General features: G+C 39.2%; 1 protein-coding gene across 1 annotated transcript; it reads left to right on the top strand.

Moving 5' to 3' along the window:
* The first annotated feature begins 12,573 nt into the window (after positions 1–12,573).
* On the top strand, positions 12,574–13,271 carry LOC138869329 (uncharacterized). The gene is made up of 2 exons (XM_070146940.1): positions 12,574–12,876; positions 13,173–13,271. Exons 1-2 carry the CDS (start codon positions 12,574–12,576, stop codon positions 13,269–13,271), a joined length of 402 nt encoding a protein of 133 aa, XP_070003041.1.
* The last annotated feature ends 2,200 nt before the right edge of the window (positions 13,272–15,471 follow it).

Consider the following 15,471-nt stretch of genomic DNA (forward strand, 5'->3'; position numbering starts at 1 on the left):
AATGATTTTTTCCATACACCTTTCAGATGTAGTTTCTCTAGATCTGATTCAGTGGCCACAGAGGAAGCACCAAAAGAACGTGTGCGCGTAAGTTGCAACTTGTTTGATGGTGAAATGTGTATACTCTATGTGTATATGGTATGAATAATGCTACTGTGTTGATTGTAACAGTTCCCCCATCATCGCAAGTGCCGACTAATTCTCTCTTGATCGAGAATTTTTTTGTGGCCTTTCACCTTGAAAGCGGTGCAAGAGCTACTTAGCAAGATGGGTATTGTGACAAATTTCTGGATGGATGCTATTAAAACCCACCGCTTTGTTTCTGTAAGCACTCTATCTTTTTTGGTTTTCTCTCAGCCTCTTATGACATGTTTTGTCTTAGTGGATTTTAACTTGATGTCTCATTTTGTGCAGTTTTCATCTGTAGAGGAAGCTATAGAAACTTGAAATTCTATATATAACTGCAATGCCCTCCAAATGGGGGGAAGCTACTTGTTACTGAATTTGTTGATACCCTGGAAGTGAAAGATAAGGTCGATTCAATCTCCCTTAACTCATGCAACTCCTGTAAGCGCAATCCCTACTTCTCCTACTCCACCTTCTGTCAAGCCCCAACCATCACCAAAGCAGCATATGCAGAATAAGCAGCTTCAACCTCCTCCATCTTCCCCACCCCTACCGTCATTGTCTAATCCGCCACTATCAAGGAAGGTCCTAACAGCTAGGGAGCAACATCCTCTACCAACAGCACCTCCACTACCTGAGAAACTTAACCCTTCAATTGTCACTCTGGAAGATCTTTTTAGGAAGACAAAGGCAACACCTCAGATTTACTATTTGACTTTGTGTGATAAACAAGTTACAGAAAAGTTGAAGGCACAAGGGAAGAGTATCGAACGGTAGGATTAGGCTATTTTTTATCCTAAGCTCTTCTTTGGTTTCTCATGGACCAGTCTTACACTATAAGATAATGGTAAGAGAGTATCATATTATTGCATCTTTGCAGGTCTGCGGGTCTTGTGCGTTGGAAGCTGTGGTTTGGTTGCTGGAGGAAGCTGGTTCGATGATAATTTTTTCTTTTCCAAGTGTTACCTTGGTCTAAAGGATAAGTAATCAAGATAGCTTTCCCCCATGGCAAGGAAATTCTGCTAAAGCTCATTGCATTTCTCCACCATATAAGATCCCTAGTTTTGGGGAGCTTAGAATTTTGCATCTTTTATTTGGTGGAATAAAACCTTGTGGATTTGTCTCCATAATTATAATCATGTGTGGTTTAGAGCAGAAGCTTGATTTTGGGGTATACATTTTGCCAAAATACAATCCTTTTAATCCATCATGGTTTGCTCTCATGTTATTTTGAGGAATTAAAGAAGAGATTGGTAACAACACCTATCATAGTTGCGCCCGATTGGGAGCAACCATTTGAGCTGATTTGTGATGCGAGTGACTATGCTGTGGGTGAAATTCTTGGGCAGCAAAAATATAAGATCATGCATCCAATATACTACACAAGTAGAATGCTGAGTGGAGCCCAACTAGATTACATTGTAACCGAGAAGGAGATGTTGACAGTGGTGTTCGCATTTGACAAATTCAGGTCATACCTGATAGGATCAAAGGTAATTGTTTATACTGACCATGCTGCTCTCAAGTACTTAATTGAGAAGAAGGTGTCAAAACCGCACCTGATTCGATGGGTGCTACTGCTGCAAGAATTTGATTTGGAGATCCATGACCGAAAGGGAACGGAGAACCATGTAGCTGACCATTTATCCAGGCTGGAAGGCGTTGAAAAGAAGGTTGAGGTGGAAGAAATTCTGTAAACTTTTTCAGATGAACAACTTCTAGCCACGAGGCTCGAGGAAGCGCTATGGTATGCAGACATTGCTAACTACCCGGCGAGCGGTATTATTCCTACCTTTCATCTGCTCAAAAGAAAAAGTTCCTTCGTGATTGTCGCATGTATTATTGGGATGAGCCTTATCTGTTCAGGATTTATGTTGATAACATGATCCGGAGATGTATCTCCAAGATAGACCAGTCTTCTATTTTGCAGGTATGTCATGCATCACCATATTGGGGGCACTTTGGGGGAGTAAGGACAACTACGAAAGTCTTGGAGTCGGGGTTCTACTGGCCAACACTGTTCAAAGATGCACATATATGGATAGAGGGTTGTTACGAATGCTAACGAATCAGGAACATTTCCCGCAAACATGAGATGCCCATGAACCCAAATCAGGAGGTAGAAGTGTTTGATGTATGGGGAATCGACTTCATGGGGCCTTTCATCAGCTCATATGACAAAAAGTACATACTCGTCGCGGTGGACTATGTGTCCAAATGGGTAGAAGATGCAACACTCCCTACATATGATGCAAATGGGGTAATAGGTTTTTTGAGAAAGAACATATTCACCCGATTTGGCACCCCAAGGGCAATAATCAGTGACAAAGACACTCACTTTTGTAATCGAGCCTTTGCAAAGTTGTTGGAGAAGTATGATGTACGCCACAAGGTAGCCACCCTATATCATCCACAAACAAGCAAGCAAGTGAAAGTCTTGAATAGAGAAATAAAGAGTGTGCTGACTAAAACTATGAATGCTACTAGAATAGATTGGGTGGTGAAGTTAGATGATGCACTTTGGGCGTATCGAACCGTTTTCAAAACTCCAATTGGCATGTCGCCATACAATTTGGTGTTTGGGAAGGCATGCCATTTACCAGTAGAGTTAGAGCATAGAGCTTGGTGGGCGTTGAGACAGTTGAATCTTGATAGTGAAGCTGCAGGAACAAGTAGAGTAACGGAGTAGATTGAGCTTGATGAGTTTAGATATCACGCGTTTGACAGCACAAGATTATACAAGGAGAGAATGAAAATGACACAATATAGGAATTTTATTGAGCGGAATTTTAAACCTGGAGATACGGTATTGCTATACTACTCACATCTGAGATTGTTTCTGGGCAAATTGAAATCACGATGGTCAGGGCCTTTTCGTGTGGTTGAAATTCACCCCACAGGTGCCGTAGAGATTGCTACGAGTAATGACTCTTGTACATTTAGAGTCAATGGGCATAAATTAAAAAATTATGTGGGCATGGAGGAAGCAAAGGAAGTGTCAGTGACCCATTTGATCGAGCCTCCAAAGTTGAGCATACTTTAAATACCCTTATCTACGTCGTGTTGAGACGTTAAATCATGCGCTTCATAGGAGGCAACCCATTGACTTGTTGTATTCGTCGTGCCGCGACATTAAATCAGGCACTTATTGGGAGGCAACCCATCAATTTTTTTTTTCACTTTGATCGGTCTGCTAAGGTGCAGGAATGAAATGATGCGCAACGGAAGGGCTCGGGGTGACGAAAGTATCCCGAAGGTAGGCAAAAATAAGAAAAAGCAATAAATAAATAAATATCTTGGACGCCTAATCCTTGGCCGCGGATCAACTGTAGATTTTGCAAAACTTCTGTCTGCGGCTGCGGGTCTGATCGCAGATCAGGCTGCGGACCTAGTGCCGTTAAGGTGTAAATTTTTTATTTTATTTTATTTTCTTCCCCCCTCACCCCCCTTTTTAATTAGTTTTTCTTTAATTAGAACACCCCCTTCATCTGCATCCCCCATTCTTTTATGCACCCCCTAATCATAAACAACACAAAAACAAAACACAACCCTCCCCCTTCCCAAAATTCTTAACAAATTCATAATGCATCTCGTCCCGCATCTTCACCAAATCCCCTTCTCTTCTCCATCCTCTCTACTCACCCACTCTTCAAGCTCCGGTCCTCACAAGATTATCAAGTAAGTGCATGCTCCTACTCTCTTTTTTGGTTTCTTTTGTTTTGTTGTTTCGATTTTTTCATTTTTTTTCACCTCTATTGTGGGTGTAAGAAAGTAGAAATCTAGGTACTCTTGTCTATGTTGTATTTGTTGGTATATCTGATAATATGTGAGGACATTAGGTTGGTTGGGTTGGGAAAACATTGTTGAGCTGTGAGGAATGGGAGTTTAATTGGGTCCTTGGGTACATTGGGGGGTATATGCACAGAAGGTGTTTGTAGAATTGCCACAATGAACTTTCTAGTATAAATTGTAACCCAGGGGGCGAGTGAAGTCTGAGTAACTACACGTGGTTCACCTATTCCGCTGATTCTTGATAATGGTGGTTGTGTGTAGGTACAATGAGATCTTCAAAGAAGAGACACACTATCGGTGGTTCGTCCCGGGCACGGGCATCAACCGGTTCAGGGCAGTTTGATAGCACCAGGTTTGTCTCCAGAGCTGCCCAAGACTGTTTCGGTTGTAAGGCTATTAGAAAGATGGTACAATAAAGGAGAGTTGACTGGGGTTCCCTCCAGGCTCAGTTCCCCAATATGTATTGGGAGCTGATTAGGCGCAGGTTTGACATCTTCTTCGAGGAGCCTGAGGACGGTAACTTGTTTCTTGTTAGGGAATTCTACGCCAACTGTTCCGAACATGAGGATCACATTTTCATTGTGTGACAAAAGAGGGTGAATGCCTCGATTGAAGCCATCAGGAGAGTGTATCGCTTGCTTGCATTTACTAGGGAGATAGATTACTACGATACTTGTTGATACCCAATTTTTCCCTCATATATTTTTAAAAATGCATATATACTTTCAAAATAGGGCATGAGCATCAACCAGTATTTTCTCATAATTTTCTATAATTTTAAAAGGATTTTAATTAATTTATTCTAGCATTTTATTATTCAATAATTACTAATTGAATCACAAATGGCTTTATGATAATTTTATTGCTTACTTTTATCATTTATATTTATACTAGACTTTAATTATTCCATGAATAGTCATGTGTACATGTTAGGGTTATAATTGCAATAACTTTGTAATAATGGCCCATGTGTGCACAATTATCTTATTTCACAAGAAAATAACTTTTTGTATTTTTATAATATTAAGTAATTATTTTAAATCATTTTCATGTATAAAAATCATTTTTATCATTTAATTAACTATTTTTACAAATTATTTTATCAATTAATCGGGTATTTAACAAATAGCCTTTTTAATTTTGTTTAATTTCGGACCTAGCCCAAAACTACCTTAGCCCAAATACCCTAACCCAATTCCTAACCCGCCTAATCCCTCTCAGATCAAATCCCGTCCGTTGATCTCATAAGATCAACGGTCCAGGATCATTTCCTTTTTTAATTAACACCAACTACCTCCTAACCCTAGTCACTTCTCTAATTCCGCCACCCCAAATCCCTTCCATCCTCTCTTCTTTATCAGATGCTCCCCTAACCCTAGCCGCCATCACTTGAAAACCCTCTGTTCCATGAGGTTTCCCTTTGATTTTAGGCCCAAACCGGCCTCTTACGTTCACTGGTTGTTCGATTTCTTCGTGGTTGAAGGAATCTCAAAGAGATTCAACTTATAGTCGACCTAGACTCTTCATTTTTTCCGATGAACCTACCTCGTGTTCAACGCTATGTTTGTGAGTATTGTTATCTTTATGTTTATGGCTTGAAACTCTGGTTCTTAACTGGATTTTTCTCACCTCGTTTCATTCTTCAAAACCCTCATCTCTTTCTACTTGAGTCTGTTCAGATCCTTGTAAGATCTGAAATGATTTTATGTTTATCTGTTGTTTTCTTTAAAAAACCTTATGTTTTTCCTCATTACCAATCGATATTAATGTTTCTCTAAAACTAGGGTTTCACTTCTTTGCGTTTCTGCAAAACTTTTCTAAAGAAGTTTGAGTGTTTGATTCCGTTACTCTTCGTTTGCTTGACTATCTATGTTCTAAACCCTAGAGTTTCTGACTACTTCATTAGTTGTTCTGGTATTTTTCCATTATTCCTTGTCTATCAATTAGCAGAGATTAATTGATGTTATTTGACTATTTAGGGTTCGAAATTATATTATTCTGCTTAGATTGTTACTTTCTGTGATTTTTACCTATTTTCCTTATTTGTGACTCCTAATTAGTACTACTTGCTTTAATTGATTTATTAGCGTTATTTCTAGGTTTTGAGTTATTCAAGCCGACTTATAAATGACCTATGACTTATTTCTTGCCTTATTTAAACCCCAATCTGGGCTGTTAATTGATTCTCCCTATTTTATGGGGTCTTTCCCGGATTCTTCTGTGTTAATTGATTGAGTTTAGCAGCCCTAATCAACTGGCTGATTTTATTTGTATATCTTATTTGTGAACTCTATTATTCTTTGCCTTATTTGCTTTACTCTGCTACATGCTATATAAACCCCATTCTAATTTTTTTCAAACACACGAACACACTTAGAAAGATACAGAAACACACACAAAAACTCTTATTCACACACACTCTCCATTGTAATTCTTTCTGTTACTTGTGTTTGCTGCACTGTCGAGCTGGCTGAAAGCCAAGGCTGGACTATTAGATTCAACTTGCCTTCACCTTCCTGTTTGCTATCTCTTAACTGGTATGCCCCTATTTCTGTTATCATAATCTCTTCTATGTGCTATGTGTCTCAGTATACTTCTGCTTTGATACTTGTCTCCTAGCCATCTCCTTCACAACTACTATGCTTCAATTCCTATTCTCTATGACTTTCATGATTAGTTCACTCTGAACCTCAACATGTGCATGTTTATTATATGCTTCTTGTTTATTTTAACTAGTATACTTTAGTCTTGTTACCTCTTTATCCCATGTGGCTGTGTGGTTAGTGTTCCAACATGCTTCTGTTCTGCCCTATGTTTCTCTTAACTAGCATGACTTAAGTCCTGTCCTATTCTATGTGATAGCATGTCTCTGTTTTGCCCATGATATTGGTTTACTCATTCTGAAACTAGCATGTATAATTTCCATTGCCCCACCCTGTTCTGTATGGTAGTTTGATTAGTCATTTTGATTTCAGCACGTTTTTCTATTTAATACATATCTATATGCTCACCTAGTAATAGTTAATGGACTAAGTTAATTCCAACCATATGAAGCCTTGTTTGACTTCATTGTGACTCTTTTTTGTATATGATTCTAGTGTTCCTAGTGATTGTAACTACTTGAATTCATGTCTGGACTCAATCTGTTAAATGTGGTTCTGTTTGTAGTTTTTGATCTTGTGACCTGTTTCTATTCACTTCTAAAAATCCAAACTGTTTTTTCCTAAAACTACCTCATACTTTTATATACTATTTTCAACCCCTACTCTTAGATATCTAGGGTCCTGCCCCTTCAGTGTGAGCACTGCCTAGGAGTCCATGAGACTCCTCCGAACTCTGACACGTTGGGCCTGGCTTTTCCAAACTTGTTTACAAAAACTATTTCTTTGAAAAAGTTCTGGTGTGAGCATTATCCGGGGTCCCTGAGGCCCTTGGGAATTTTGACACACCAGAAGCCCATTTGGTGTAATATGGACTATTGGTGTACTCTAGATCTAATTGAAGGCCTGGCTTCCAGGTTGATTTTAGGCCTGCCAAGGCTCCCTATAGTATAGTAATTTCATTATGTAATTCATTTGTATTGGCCTGTAATAACAATCTTTGTAAAATAGATATGGGGCTACTTAGTAAAAAACTAGGAAGGGATTTTTATATCTTTGTTGGGGTTCGGGTAGAAATCATGCCCATAGGTGATTGTGATGACATTTATATGCATTAGAAACCATGTTATAGGGTTTATCTCATTATGCTGAATTTTCATATTTTGTCTTAGAAATCCTGCTTATAGGATCTACATGTATTTTCAACTCAGCGTGCACTAGTGACCATGTCCATAGGGTATTGTTCGTTTGATTAACCAACTTTCCTGGCGATGTGCTTAAGAATTCTGCCCACCTGTGATTAATAGAAATAATGCCTATAAGGTCTAAAAAATTAGTTTTTGCATTTAGAAACCATGCTTATAGGATTTCAAAATCAGTTCCTACATTTAGATATCATGCCTATAGTATTTCAAAAATCAGTTTCTGCATTTAGATATCATGCCCATAAGGTTTTAAAATCAGTTTCTGCATTTAGAAAGCATGCATATAGGATTTAAAGATAAAGTCTGCCTATTAAAAAATCAGTAGTTGATTTACGGCTGAGATGCCATGTCTATAGGGTTCTGCCCGACTATCACTTAGGCAAGCCTGTAGGTTAACTAAAATTCTGGGTCTAAAACTGTGATTGCTTGTTTGAAATATGCCCAGATTCATAGTGTTAACAGAATTAGTAGGCAAACTGATAGGTACTCATCTGCCCGCTTCAATAAAACTGATGTATATTCTGTTTATGCTCACTAGATATCCTGCCTATAGGATCCTAAAATTATTTATTTGAACATCGTGCATTTGTTTGTCTATTTATGGAGGTTAACACGAGCCCACTTAGTTTCTTCCTTATGTGATAGTCCTATTTGACTTTTGTCTGTCTCTTAGTTTTCTCCTTTTAAACAACATAGGTGAGTCTAGAACCGCCTTAAATAGAGATCCTAAACACCTCTAGGGCCAGAGGTAAGCGACGGATAGTGCACGCATAGGGTACGTACTGGTTGTTATTAGAACGCTTAGGTAATAATCAAAAAGGGGAGGATAATTGGGTAGTAAAAGGAAGTGATGACCTGTGCGTTAATGCTATGTGTAGCACCCCAACTTGGGGACAATTACCAAGTATTGCACAGAAGTGATCCTATATGCTAAAAAACCTAGGACCCCCTTTTACTCCTCGTTTTAAAAGTAATATTTGTTTGTTTATCTACTTATAAGACTAATTCGCTTAAATTGAGTTTGGCCGGGACCCACCGCTGTGGACCTCAAGGGGTGTCTAACACCTTCCCCTCAAGATAATTTCGAGCCCTTACCCAATCTCTGGTAATGTAAACTAGCTCATGAGTTATTTGCTTTAGGTGCCTAACACACCTTAATCTGTTAGGTGGCGACTCTTCAAATCTCATAACCAATTTCCAAAAGGAAAGGAGTTGTCCCAAAATGTCGAAACCCGGACTCCGCGAGGAAAAAGGGGGCGCGACAGCATGGCGACTCTGCTGGGGATATTTTAGGCTCTTACCATAACAAACTTACTTTTTGTGAATTAGTCCTAAGCATGTTTTATTCTGCTAATATGTGTGAACCCTTTCCCCTTCCCCCTTTATTTGGATTTAATTGCCTATTTTTCAAGCATTTATGATTTCTTTTATTGCGGAAATTGACTTGTCTCCTTGTTTTCTTTCTTAAACATCTTTCAATTATTAAAGACTGCATTTATCATTTTTAACGTACAAATATGTGACAACATGCTATTTATTGTTGCATAAATCATGCTCAACATCATATTCCACTCGTGCGTAATCAATCCTATAGCAACTCTTGATGAGTGTTTGCGCCCTTCCTATATATTACCCTTTAAATTTTGAAAGGTGTATTTGCATTTAAACTAGTCGATCAGCGGTGCAGTCGACGATTCCGTGCCTTTCCCCCTCAAGTTGTCCACTTGAGGGTACCAGTCTAGACCTCTATAGAAACCTTACTTTGATTAATTGTACATGCATCATGGTCAAACCTAGCCAGGTTAATATGTTGTCCACACTTTAAGACAAGCCTCATCCAAAAGTCCACCAGGTTTTCCATAATCCTAACGGACGCAACCACGATTGTGTACATTAATTTTGGAGAAATAAGTGCCAACATGCTAATCATTGTTGTATAAATAGTTCAATCTGGAGGGGGAAGGGGCCTAACTATATTTGTTTTACAGAAAATGAGGCACGAAGTCCCCAGGTTCGGCATGGTCCGTAACATACCACCATTGTTGCTAGATTGGTGGGAGGATCTTCCATCAAGTGATACGGATCATGTGAAAAGGTTCTTAGGAAATTTGCCTTCTTTATTGGACCTTCAGCCGATCAACATGTTAATCGAAGCTGCCAGAATATTCTGGGACAAAGAAAGAGCCGTGTTTCGCTTCGGAAACATAGAAATGACCCCTCTCCTAGAAGAAATAGGGGGATTTGCTGGGTTACCTTGGGATAGTCCAGGTTTATTGGTACCGGAAATCGCTCTACTAGGGGTTTCTGAAGATGATGGGATTAAAGAAGAATGATGACTTGGAGTGCCTGAAGAATTCCTATATACCCTTCGAATTCCTCTATGAATGATACAGTCACGATAGATATTATTGTATTTTTTATGACGAATTCTCCATCACTTCCTTGGGTTGGATCCACCGCAGGGTTTTTATGTTCATTGTCTGTTTCTTAGGTATGTTAGTGTTCCCGATCCAAGGGTACAAAATCCATACCAGACTGGCCATGGTAACCAAAACCTTGATGGATGGAATAGAGGGGCAAACATATACCATTGTCCCTATGATCATAGCAGACATATACCGGGCCTTAGAGTGCTGTTAGAAGAGGTACAAATACTTCAAAGGTTGTAATCTACTGTTACAAGTTTGGTTGTTGGAGCATCTCCAAAAAGGTCAATACCGTCAAGAGCTTCCGTGAAGGCCATGAAATGATCACATAGCTTTCCATCATCCTAAGAGAATGACTTATATCCCAGACAAGTTTGCTCAACCCAAAAATGCTATAGGATGGGTGTAGTTTTTCAGCAATTTGACTGAGGATCAGGTTCAATGGATGTTCGAATGGTTCCCTACCGACGAGTTCATCATCAGATCTAGGGATATTACACACTTGGTACAGATTGGGTTGAGGGGCATATACCCTTATGCTCCCATCAGAGTTATGAGACTGGCAGGCAGGAAGCAATTCATACTGCGAGTTGCTAAAATGAGTCACTACCGGGAAGATTTTCAGGATGACGACATCCCATACAACTGTGAAGCTCAGCATATGTGGCATTTGAAAGTTATCGTGGAAAAGGATACCATCGATCCAGTTCAATATCATGTTGGTCATGTGTACTTTTACCCATCATGGTTAGAGGATAACATAGCAGGAATATTCGAGCCAAGGGTTGGTCTAGGAAATAGAGTCATAGATGAAGTTGCCGAGGCATAAGTGAAGTACAACAAACTACGCAAAAGAGTTCATGAGTCCAAGGCCGAGCACATGGAGTGATACAAGACCGATATGGAACTAATTAATGAATGGAGGGAGATGGTTGTTAAATCAAGCGAAGGCTAGAATATCTAGAGTACAGTTTGATGGAATTGGAGGGAAAAATGAGGAAGAGAGTCACCGATTGCCAGAACGCCAAAGGAAGCGAAGGAGGACATCTAGCAAGGTGATAGGTTTTCAATGTCTTTGCCTTATGTTTTGATGATCTAGCAAACTTACTGTCAAGGACCAGATAGGGAACCTGTCACACTTGGGCTACACTACAAGTTAACGGATTCCAGCTAAATGTGAACCGCTATAGCTTCAAGAGATAGAGAACCAAACAAGGACATGATACCATTGTGGTTCCCTCATAGCAGTACGAAGTCAATTGGACACAGATGGAAGCAACGTGACTGCCTGCACTATTTCTGCCTACACTGCACTCTTTCCAGTGCACTGCACTATTTTTAGTGGCCATTTATCTTTTGACCAACTAAAGTGCTTACATCATTCAAGTGATGTCATCAAGGTGTATCAACAAGGAGTTTATATCAAAACATCACTTGAACACTTGTGACATTCGTTCAAGCCTTTTGCAAAACTGTGAAATTAATTCTCACGAGCTTGAAAAACAAAGTTAAACCCTACTACAGACTAGTTCCTAAAGTTAGTATTTTGTTGTCCTTAGTTGAGTTGTAACTTTGTGATTGTTCTTATTGTATCTCCTAAATTTCTTAGCCAGAAGCGTTGATTAGGAACCATCTTGTAAAATCCGTAAACTCTCCGAGTTTATGTTGTGACTAGGTTTAGTCATAAGTTAAAGTCTTTGTAACTAGAGAGTAAAAAAGTGGCTTGTGGTAAGAGTATCACAAGTTAGTTGAGTTGAATTCTTTGTAATGGAGTCATTGCAAAGTGGCTTGTAATAGATGTTTAAAAGTTAGTGAAGTTGAAAGCCTACGTGTGTAGGTCATGGTTTTTGTCCCCTTGAGTTGAGATTTTTCCACATAAAAATCCTGTGTCTAATTTACTTACTATTTTATTAGCATTCTCAGTACAACCTCATAGAGGACCAGGTACTCTACTGTTTGGTGGACTCATACAAACTAACAGTTGGTATCAGAGCAGGTTTCTCCTATTAGGCTAACACCTAGGAAGGATCCTTATGGCTTCTCCACCAAATTTTTAAGAAGGTCAATCTACATACAGACCACCCAGGTTCAATGGACAATACTATGGGTGGTGGCAAACAAGAATGCGTGATTTTATCATGGCTGAGAATTCTGAGTTATGGGATGTTATATATAGCGGTCCTTATGTTCCAACAAAGGTACTTTTAAGAACTTCCATTCTTAATGCCAAAAACTAGTAAAGAATACACCGATGCAGACAGGAAAGCGGTGGAGAAGAATTTTCGTGCCAAGAAGATTCTGGTATGTAGAATAAGACCTAAAGAATACAATAGAATCTCCACTTGTGACACTGCTAAGGAGATATAGGAAGCTTTGCAAACAGCTCATGAGGGAACCACCCAAGTAAAACAATCTAAGATCGATATGCTCACTACTGAGTATGAACTCTTCAGGATGAAGGACAATGAATCTTTTCAAGATATGCACACAAGATTCACTTCCATCATAAATGAGTTATACACACTTGGAGAAACCATTCCTAGGAACAAACTAGTGAGGAAAATCCTCAGTATTCTGCCTAGCCCTTGGGAAAGCAAGGTGAATGTAATTAAATCAAAGGACTTGCAAGAGCTGACCATAGAAGAGCTGGTTGGAAATCTGAAGACCTTCGAGATGAAGAGGAAGATAGACAGTGAAAGAAGAGAACCAAAGAAAGAAAAGAACATGGTACTCAAAGCTGATAGTAATGACTCAAGTGAGGAAGACAGTGACATAGCTTACTTAACCGAAAGATTTTAGAAGATGGTCAAAAGAAATGGAGAAATGCTAAAAAGGGGCAGCTCTAGCAAACCAAAAACTATGATCTCTATCATAAGTGTGGAAAGCCTGGACACTTCATCAAAGACTGTCCTCTCTTGAAGCAAGAATTCTCTAAGTACAACCCTGAGAAAGTAGCTAAGAGGAACCTGGTTCCTCTCAAGGACTTCGAAAGAAAGAGATCTGTTGACAATGTGGTAAAATAGGCTCTTGCAGCATGGGGGAATTCCTCTAGTGAGTCTGAAGATGAAAGTGATGCTGGCGATAGTTCCATGATGGCAGTTGAAAGCAAGGAAAATGAATAAGACTCAACTTTTTCTTTGATGGCCTAATCAGATAATGATGAAGACAATGACAAAAAAAGGTAACTTTCAGGGATGTTCAGAGAAATCTGAAATCCTAAAATCCTAAGAAACTTATGTCTTTAACTAATGTATTGATTGATGCCTATCATAACCTTGTAGAGGATAAGGATGATTTGATCTTAGAACTAAGGGAAGCTGATAAAATAAGAGATGATCTGGTAGCGTGTGTAGTGGATCTGAAGGAAGCCATTTGTGAGTTGAAGAGAGAAAAAGATGTCTTGACCGAAGGATTGCCAACTTAGAGCATGAAAGAGATGATTAGTGGTAATAGTTCTTGACCATAAGGAAAACATTGAGAACTTTAGTGAAGAAAAAGAGGCCCTAGCAAGAAGAGTGACTGAAATTGAGGAAGAAAGAGATAATCTCTTGGTAGAAATTGCAGACCTGAGGGAAACAATGAAGGGACTAAGAACTAAGTCTAAACCTAGAAATACTGGAAAAGGAAAAGAGATAGCCAATGAGGAACATATTAGGCTTGAAAATAAGTTGAAAGCTGTGAGAACTAGGATGTGTGTTGAAACTGATAAAAACAAGCACCTCCAAATTGAACTGGAAAGGGTAAAAAATGATCTTGAAAAGTCCCTAAAGTGGACCTGGTCCTCCAAAGCTATCACTGCCTTGAACACTAATAATGGTGGAAACAGGCAGGAATAGGGTTGCAAAGAGAGAAAACCCCTTACAACCCACTTAGCAAATGTGTGATTGTACCCGAAAACTAGCTGAGTACCCACTATAAGAACAATGGACATTTCATGAAAAATTGTCAAACCAGGGTCCAGTTCACTCAGAAAAACAGAATAGTTGCTGAAAATGTAACTACTAAAAAGGGACCAGGTTCCACTCACAAAAAACGCATATTACCTGCATGGACTAAGAGTGCTCTTATTCATCCTCTTGCCTACTACAAAGGACCCAAACTTGCTTGGATTCCTAAAACTAACTCTTGATCTTCTTGTGCAGGGAACGGTGAAAGGAAGCGATCAACAATGGTTCATGGATAGTGAGTATTCAAAGCACATGACTGGGAACACCATGGACTTTCTTTCACTAAAAGCCCTGCAAGGAGGGAGTGTATCCTTTGACAATGGGAAAAAAGGGTACATTCTTGGAGTTGGAAAAGTCGAGAAATCACTCAGTCATTCTATTGAATATGTACTATGTCAATGGTCTTAAGTACAGTCTCTTGAGTATCTCTTAGATCTGTGATAAAGGAAACAAGGTGGAATTGTTGTCCAAGATACGTATAGTTACTGATCTAGTAACTGGTGAAGTGGTACTTGTGGCCAAGAGATACAAGAACATCTATGTTGCTGATTTCGAGTCCTTACAAAGTGGTGATCTGAGTTGTCTGAAAGCTGTTGATGATGATGCTGAACTCTGGCACAGAAGATTGGGGCACACAAGCTTCTCCCTTCTGAACAAACTAATTAAGTAGGACCTGGTCCATGGTATGCCTATGTCAAAGTTCAAGGTACAAAAAGTTTGTGATGCCTGTGCTAGAGGAAAACATGTGAAGTCCTCTTTTAAGTCTAAAAGGGATATGAGCACCTCAAAGCCACTCAAGCTTCTACATATGGACCTATGTGGTCCTATAAGATTGCAAAGCAGGGGAGGAAAAAGATACATTTTTGTGATAGTGAATGACTACTCCAGATTCACATGGACTCTGTTTCTTAAAACTAAAGATGAAACCTTTGAGGTGTTTGTGGCCTTTGTGAAGAAAATCCAGATGAAGATGAAGTCTAGTGTCGCATGCATTAGATCAGATCATGGAACAAAATTTGACAATGCCAAATTTGATGAGTTCTATAATGAAAATGGCATCACTCATAACTTCTCAGCTCCCAGAACTTCCCAGCAAAATGGAGTAGTGGAAAGGAAGAATAGAACTCTTGAAGAGATGGCAATAACAATGCTAATCGATAGTGAAATTGCAAAGAATTTCTGGACTGAAGCAATCAACACTTCCTGCTACTTGGTGAACAGGTGCATGATCAGATCACTCCTGAACAAAACCCCATATGAGTTGCTAAATGGAAGGAAACCCAAGTTGACTCACCTAAGAACAATTGGTTGCAAATGTTATGTTCTCAATAATAGAAAGGACCAACTTGGTAAATTTGATTCCAAGAGTGATGAA

The sequence above is a fragment of the Nicotiana sylvestris genome, chromosome 5 (genome assembly GCF_000393655.2).
Source record: "Nicotiana sylvestris chromosome 5, ASM39365v2, whole genome shotgun sequence".
NCBI classification, from domain to species: Eukaryota; Viridiplantae; Streptophyta; class Magnoliopsida; order Solanales; family Solanaceae; genus Nicotiana; species Nicotiana sylvestris.